Here is an 8,637-nt window from a genome sequence, read left to right on the forward strand (position 1 = left end):
AAAATGGAGAGAAACGTTTTCATGATGAGGCAAAACAGCATCCATTTAATATTAGCCTTCCATTACAGTGTTAGGAATCCAGACAGCCATCTCATGCTAAGGCATAAGAACCAGGAAGCAAAACCAACCAGTCATACTCCACAGCCCATGCATTTTAATGTCTTTTAATTTATTTTTAAATGTTGGTTGATTCATTTATCTTTAGCCTGCATACAGCATTTCCCACCCCAATCATTCCAGAAGGCACAGTCTGCCCCCACCCCACAACCCCTTAAATCTTGAGATATTAAAAGAAGAATGAGACATGGGTTTTTTCATGCCTTCATCTTTTAAGGGAACACTTGAGCTACATATTCAAGTTTTGCTCTGCAACCAGCTGGCCTTGAAGCCGATGCCTTAAAACAAAAATGTTGAGGTTCTCTCAGTCACCTGACTCGTAGAGCTGGGGCTTTAAGTAGAAACACCAAATACAATAAGACTCGCAGTAAAAGTCATGAGGTAGCAGCACTAATATTTGGAGGAAAAGATCACTTTATAGGTGTTTGTAATGCACACATTACCTCAGGCTCTAGTCTTACCAAGAAGCAACGGTGAGACATAGACGTCATAAGTAAGTGTGATATTAGTGACCCCACTTGCCATGTAGGGTTTTTCTCAATATGAGACACAAGCAAAAACATATTTTACTTGAAGTCACCAAGTTTCAGTGGATTTATTGGAGGCTGATTTCCAGCTATCAACATTAAAAATAGCATTACCATTCAGATGTTAGCAGTGGAAGTCTAGTGGTTCAAGGACATATTCCAGCACAGCATTTAAGTCTGTGAATAACCAGAGTCAGGCTTTGGGTGCATCTGGTATTCAGGGGAAAACAGTCATTACAAAAATTGGCAAAAGCAGATACAAACAAGCAAACAATTTTTTTTTTAAAGAATATATTAGGAAGCTGGACTGAGGTAGGATTAGGAGGTACTTTGCCCAGCTTTGTCCATGTATCCAACTGATCACAGCCAGTGAACTACCTAAATCAGGCACAACATAAAAGCAACATGTCCATCTTGCAAGGACATAAGAAGTTCTGATGCTTGAATGTCAAAGCAGATCAAGCGGACCATAATTGACATTCCCACAAGCCATTACATTTAGTATCCTCTGACCTGAGTGGAACTCAAAGGTGTGAAATTCTCTCTTACTTTTAAAAGCAGTAGACATTTGTTTTTTTAAGGACACAAGAAGAAACTACTAGCACAATCCAGTCTACAATGTAAATAGGCAACAACAATCAGACATGCCAGGGGGAGGTTCAGGTAACAGAAGTGATGTTCTTTTCTTGCCACTGGGTGAATCACAGTGCTACTGAAGTGGATGATTGTTAGTAGGCTTCATAGAAAAGAAGAGCTTCAAGTAGGTGTGAGGAAGAGCCTCCACATGCCTGGCTAAGGAAGTCATTCCACCTGTCAGGAATGGTGTAGCAGAACTGAGACTGGTGTGATGGGATTCATTGGCAGCGGGGTACAGCAAGAAACAAGATCAGTACCATTTCCCTGAAAGGACTGAACTTGGACTTGATGCAGGGGCAACAAGAAGTCTGAGCAGGAACTTGGACAGGGTAACAGAGCAGCCAACAAGGAGGAGGTGGATCTTGGTAGCCACATCCTGGATGGAAGTTAGAGAAGAAAAGTGAGAGATAAAGAACAGAGAGGAAAGGAAAAACTGGACAGGCATAGGACAAACCCACCAGTACTGCCAGACAATGGCCTGTGGCCTCATCTTTGATTCAGTACCAGATGATCTCAAAGTCAGATTCCCCTGCCATTGCTCACTAAATTGTCAGGCAGGCAAGCACTTATCAGAGATAGTGAAATCAGAAGGAATTGAGATTCATAGCTACTTTCAGAGGTAAAGAAGCAGCAGCCATTCCCCTCTGTTGCCTCTATGGCAACTAGAGCAAAGACTTGGGGAGAGGTATTACTTTGGGAATTGCCCATTGTAGAATGGGACATGTAGTGGAAACCAATTCACAGAGTGACATAACTAGCATTTGGCATTTAGGGTGCTGCATTAGGGTCCCTGGTTCTGTATTTTACTACTCTGATCAGCACTTGTACACCTAAAATTCATTACAGTAAAAGCTCTGTTATCCGGCATCTGCCGGGAATGGGGGATGCTGGATAACAAAATATGCCGGCTAATTGAGCGGCCCTGGCTGCCGCTTCGCATGCCGCATCTGGGGCATCCCTCTGCCCCTCCTGCCACATCGCCGCCCATCCTGTGGGCCCAGTGGGACAGGGAGGCAGGCCCCACACCACCCTGTGCAGCCTGTTATGCCCCTGGGCTGTGGGCCTCAGCAGCGCAGGCTGCTTTGCCCCAGGCTGTGGGGGCGTTGAGGAACTGGAAGTGCCACAGTGGGCACTTCCGGTTTCACTTTATTTTATAAGCCGGCATGCCAGTTAGTAGAGCATATCGGCTTGTAAGATGCCGGATAGCACAGCTTTTACTGTATTTTGGCTGTACTGAGGGCTCAGGGACAGGATCAGATGCCCTAATTTAGACCCCGGGGCTTCAAAGTTGAAATCATACTCAAAAATATAATGACTGGGCTCAGGAAGAAAAAAGGCTGCCCAGTAGGTCTGTGCAAAGCAGCTAGTATTTGCTTTGGATTTGTATTCGGCCGATTTGGGGGACGGTGATTTGAATCAGTCCCGAATCGATTTGGCCGAATCACACAGGCCCATGCCCTGCCTGCTCTCCCAGCCCCGCCTGTCCCAGCTCCCAGCACTTTGGGGGAAAAAAGCCCCCATTCACTGGGTGCTGCCGTGTCAGGGGGTGATCCCCGCTGCATCCCACTGCCCCATGCTGCATGGGGGGTTCTGCCATTAGCCCTCTGAATCCCACCTGCTCTCCCAGCTCTCCTATGGCTGCCCTGCCCGCCCCAGCTCCAGCCCTTAAAAAAATAACAAAAACAAAAAAGGCCTCTGTTTATTGGTTACTGCCTGGGGCGGCCAGGCAGGGGATGGAGCCTGACAGGGCCCCCCCCGCGGCCTCTGCTTACCAGCTCCAAGTCCGGCTGCAGTGAGCGGGGAACTGCCTGAATCATTGAGGCTCCCTGAATCTTTTCCAAATCGATTCAGACCTTTTTATTGGTTCCCTGATTCAATTCGGATTTGGAGGTTCAGCCACCAAATGGGGCCAGATCTCCTCCAAATCGAATCAGCACCCCAAGCTTCACACAGCCCTACTGCCCAGCTCCCTCTCTCTCCATTTACAACACAAAACACTTAGTAACAGATGACAATAACACAGCCAGTCCACTATGAACATTTCTTTGCTTTGTGTAAACAGCACCTGCTTGCAGGAACAATGCTTTAATAGAAGAGAGCTAATATTTAACAGCAGATGACAGTTTATTGATTAGTTTTTTTTCTGATATGCTCAGGAGTGCTAACATTGTGAGGAATTGTTAGACATGGTAAATGCTTCAAAGAGCTGGGTGAGTCACTTCTTCCTCCCACTGAGAAGGAACAGCCCTGGTCATCAAAGTGGTGCCAAGCCTCCACATCCAGGTCTGAATGGCCACTTAGCACCAGTTTTCAGAAATGCCTCCTATCACCACCAGCTTGCTAGAAAACATTCTCCCTTCCTTTCCAATAAGAATCACAGCATTTCACTCATCCAGATTGACTTTATTATACCAGTAACTGAACATGAGGATGATGCATGAGCCCCAGGGCATTTATACACATGGTCTGGGAGTGGGGGGAGGGGAGGGCTTCAATTACAGCGGTTCCAAGAGCTTGAAGCGCCTGAAGCATCATGAATTACTTGAAGCATCGTGTGCATCAGCATTCCTGTGCTGAAAAATGGCAGTGGGGGGCACTTTAACTAAAGCTTATTGAATGAGCTTTAGTTAAAGCGCCCATGCCATCATTTTTCAGCATGGGGACGCTGATACACGTGATGCTGGAGTCTGCTAGAGCGTGGTCATTACCACATTCCAGCAGTAATCAAGTCTGCTCTGACACGCTGGAATTACAGCCTCTCGGCATATGTATAAATGCCCACAGTGGGTACAGACCATGGATACCTGAGTGCTGTATGGGTCAGGCTGCTCTGAGCCCATCAAGCCTGGACTCAGCTCTCTCTGCTGATTTAAAACGAGCTCCCAATGCTAGTTTAAGGCCTACTTTTCAAAGCTGTCAAAGGATCTAGCCCCCCAGCTACATCAACGACCAAATTTCAATCTACAGTCCCCGTGACAATGCTGCTCCTCTGGGGCAATGTAAATCACAAAGCCCAGGAGGAAACCTGAGATATGGATACAAATAAGGAAGAATTTCTTTACTTAAGGAAGAATTTCTTTACTGTCTGAGCCCCCAAGTTCTGGAACAGCCTGCCACCGGAGGTGGTTCAAGCGCCTACATTGAACACCTTCAAGAGCAAACTGGATGCTCATCTTGCTGGGATCCTATGAACCCAGCTGACTTCCTGCCCTTTGGGCAGGGGCCTGGACTCGATGATCTTCCGAGGGCCCTTCCAGCCCTAATGTCTATGAAATCTATGAAATAATTCTCCTTCCAGAGCCTTCAGCTATGAAACAATCTGCCAGAGGTATCAGTTGAATCCAGAGTTGCAGAGTATTTAGGAAATCTTACAAGGCCTTCCTCTTTGATCAAGTCTTTCCACCATGATGCTCCTGGTTCAGACACCTCTTTTAGTCTTAAAACCATTCTGACCTAAATACTTCCTCCTCAAAATAAGACACTACCCCAAGCAGAAGTCTGATCCTGTACAGGGAGATGTGCCAAAGTTGCAATGTTGTTGTCCATCAGGGATTTTATTAAATTGATTTTGTGGAAGATGTTCAAATGCTAAAGCTAAGGGCAGCAGTGTAGAGCCCAGAGATAGTGTTTCAAGTATTAATTTATCTGTCTCAGTGGAAATAATGGGATTTATGGTTGAGCTTTGATTCAAGTGATGATATGAAATAAAGCATCAGCATCTGTAATAGGTTGGACTGCTACACTATCATCTGCTACGCTGCTTTAGAGGGGTTATTAGAACAGAACCCAGCAAAGGAAACAGAATGGTGTTGACACATGTCACTGCGGGAAAATAAGTCCCAGGATGAGAAGACAAAAGGAGCAATGATAAATCCTGTATTAGGCTGGCAGGAATGGTTTATATCATCAGGTCCCAAGCAGAGTCAGGAAACAAGCTTGAAACCCAACAGTAAACTCAGTAGATCGATAAGAGGCAAAGCTTAGTTTTTCTTTTTCAAAAAGCAAGTCTCTGCTTGTTGAAGGAAACGCATGGCCTAATAATCAACGCTTCTACTCTGAAGGGGTTCAGATGAAAGATTCATCTGCCAGTGAGCTGGAGGTACAGACTAGCTTACAGCTGCACTGCAAGGTCAGCGCTCTGGGATCCAGTCAGCAGACTACAGTGGTTGGAACAGAATCAAACCTCGAGCTGAACCACTTTTCATGAAACCAAAACCTGGCCACCAAGGAACTGACATTCCCCAGCATGGTAACAGTGCCAGATTCAGTGCATCGGGGAGGTTCATCTTGCCCTCTTCCATTGTCTTACAGGTGCTAACTGCTAGCATTCACTGACATCAGGCTATCTGGGAAAAAGCTTTTCTATTCTAGATCTCAACTTGAGTGAAGGTCCTGGTAGCTCTCTGCATGAAGCTCACAGGAAAGCAATGCACTGAAAGCTTCTGTAAGAAACAATCAGAACAATTATGAAGTTGCCAATTAGGTTCTTTAGGGACAGTCATGTTTTTATTGAAGCTTTCATGGGATTGTGCAGGAAGTGGAAAAGCTGACACCCGGATCCATTGAAAATGCCACAAAACACTGCAGTGCATCTGTTGAGTCAGGCGCCTGGAAGCAGAGAGAGGGAAGGAGGTTATCTCCTGGCGAGTATGGCCTGGGTTTGGGAGGGACAAGGATCTGATGTGTCCCCTTTTGCATTGCTCCCAGATGGAGGTGATAGTTGGGGAGTTTGGAATCGTGGTGTTGCCACGGGATGGTGCGGACCCCGAGCGGATCATGAACCACTCCTCAATACTCCGCAAGTACAAAGTAAGTCACGTCATACAACACAGGCACTGCCTGCAGCTTCACTAGTGAGGGGGAAGCAGATGATCCTTCCCGACTAGCCTTGGGCACTTGCTGGACCATGATGTTCTGTGAGAAGGCCGGGAGCCCAAGCTTCTCTGATCTGCGGTGGCCATGGGATAGTCTTGCTGTGATGCTGCCACTCAGGCAGTCCTGGGGGCAGCAGCACTGCACCCATCCACTCCCAACCTGTGCGGTCAAGGCAACATTCACCCCTGGGCACAGGGCCAGCATTAGGTCTGATGGGTCTTGTGCCAGCTCTGTGCATTAACTCACCGTTTAGAATGGGGAGTCCGCATGACCACCCTAGGAACTAGCCCATCAAGATGCTACCCAGGCCAGCCCTGGCTTCTAGCATACTCGTGACCAGAGCCCCAATGATCCAGATGCATGAGCCAGAAAGAACAGAACCTGCCATCGGTAACATCCATGTGTTTTCTCTGCAGAACAACATCCTGGTGGTGAAGGATGATGTGAACCACCCAATGTCAATTGTCAGCTCGACCAAAAGCAGGTGCGTGACTCCAAGGGTCTCTTGCAGCAGGGGAGATGTACTCACCTGGCCCAGTATTCCCACAGGGCACACACCTGCTTCACCCATTGCAGCCAAGAATTCCCCACCATCCAAACAATTATCACAAATCCTCTCTACCCATCTAGGGACTTATGATTCCACCTCCACAGTGTCCAGGCACCCCCTAGTCACTCGGGCATTGGTCTTTCCCCATAGAGGAGGGAAATGTTATTACCCACAGTTTTACAGGCCTGAAACTGATGTCACTGAGGAGATCTGGCAGAGTAGGGAGTTGAACCCTAATCTTCTGAATCAGGCGCATTAACCATCAACCTTCCCTTCCTTCCCCCTTCCGTCTTCTACCATGCACTTGCATTAATTAAATGACTGTTAAGATTAGTGGTTCCCACCTAAAACATCAGGCCATGTAAGAAAGCAACCCCAATAACAGGACTGCTAGCCATGTGGCTGTAAAGCTCCCTTCCCCTTCCTACAACATGCTGAGTGATACCCTAGCCTCGTGCTACACCAGGGCAGCATGAGCAGGACAAAAGCCCAGCTTTGTCAAGCTTTGACTTCCTCTGTTCTCTCCCCCACAGACTGGCCCTGCAGCATGGGGATGGACACGTCGTGGATTATCTGAGTCAGCCTGTCATCGACTATATCCTCAAGAGCCAGCTGTACATCAATGCCTCTGGGTAGAGCCCGAGGCTCCACAGTGAAGCAACCCCATCGCTCCACTTCCCTACAGCTCTCCATCACACTTCTCTCTTTCTCTGTGTCTGTCTGTCTCTCTCACGGCCTCCTGCGTGTGTCTGCCTGTCTCACTCACTGACTCCAATGCTCCATAGTGCAGGAATCTCCAGGGAACTGTGGCACACCCCAGCTGCACAGCTCAATCTTCTTTGGAGAACCTTTCCCCTTTGTACACAGGGGGTAGAGCAAATAGAGATATAATCAACTCAGTATGCTTTCGGGAGGCGGCTCTAGTGCCCACCTTCCCAGCATGCCCTAGGGAAGTGGCTCTGCTGTCCGCCTACTGAGCATGCTCTGGGAGCAGGGGCTTGTTCTTTTGCATTTTCTGGCACTTCAGCTAAATAAAACTTGGTGGATCTTTTTAATAGTTTTAGCGTGAGCCCCTTTGGCCTCTCTCAGTACAATGCACTATTTCAGAACACCACGTGCTTGGCCCAACCTGCTTGGCTCAAAGCCCAGACTTAGCATGGGCAGGGAGTCCTCAGGCCAGGGATGGACCCAATTACCTTTGAAGCTGAAAAAAAAAATATAAATTGCAATTGTGTTTCTGGAGCTAGGGTTCCCAAAGGGGAGCAGCAAACCTCAGCCTGGCAATAACAACTACTCATTAGGAGTGGCCATTATCCTTCAATGATTCTCCACTACAAACAAACCTTTCCAGCTTCAGAACATCCCTGCAGTGGGCTGGGCTAGGTTTGCACCATGTTTTGAGTCCCAGGTGGAGGGCTGCTAGGGACAGAACCTGCAAAAGAACCTGTTGCAACAGACACAGCACTGTGGAAAGCCAATAGCAGCCACAAACTGTGGGCCCTATTTCTCTCCCCACCTCAAAGATGATCATGAGTTTATAGCGTTCCGTAATATTAGTCTTTGTATTTGGGGGGCTCACAGGATGAGGTACTTTGTAACCCTAGAAGTACAGTTTAACACTTGCCAACAGGCTGCTGTACTTATTTCTGCTTACCAGGCAACACCTGCTGCTGTGCACCAAGTGGGGGACACACATTTGTCACTGGGGGTTACAGTGTCATTTCAGCAGTGGCTGAATGAAGTCAGCAAGGGTGAGGATTCAGTCGTAGCTAATTAATCCTGAGCTGAGCACGGCTCTCAGGAGAATCCCAGGCCTTCAGGGCGCTCATTTGATTGATAGGCACAAGCTACTCCTCAGGAACCGACTTCCTTGCTTGTCTCTCCCTTCCTGCCTCCGGGAGATAGTGTAGTCTCTATTCCTGCTTGCATCCT

General features: G+C 47.6%; 1 protein-coding gene across 1 annotated transcript in view; it reads left to right on the plus strand.

Annotated features, from left to right (window-relative positions):
- The window catches only part of NMNAT2 (nicotinamide nucleotide adenylyltransferase 2), a 98,884-nt gene extending 90,937 nt beyond the window's left edge, over window positions 1-7,947 (plus strand). The window contains exons 9-11 of the mRNA XM_006025378.2: window positions 5,988-6,089; window positions 6,572-6,639; window positions 7,239-7,947. Coding sequence (XP_006025440.1) covers window positions 5,988-6,089; window positions 6,572-6,639; window positions 7,239-7,341 — 273 coding nt within the window. The 3' untranslated portion in view covers window positions 7,342-7,947. The remainder of the gene's footprint in view (window positions 1-5,987; window positions 6,090-6,571; window positions 6,640-7,238) is intronic.
- Window positions 7,948-8,637: the final 690 nt, after the last annotated feature.

The sequence above is a fragment of the Alligator sinensis genome, unplaced genomic scaffold, assembly GCF_000455745.1.
Source record: "Alligator sinensis unplaced genomic scaffold, ASM45574v1 scaffold471_2, whole genome shotgun sequence".
In the NCBI taxonomy this organism is placed as follows: Eukaryota; Metazoa; Chordata; order Crocodylia; family Alligatoridae; genus Alligator; species Alligator sinensis.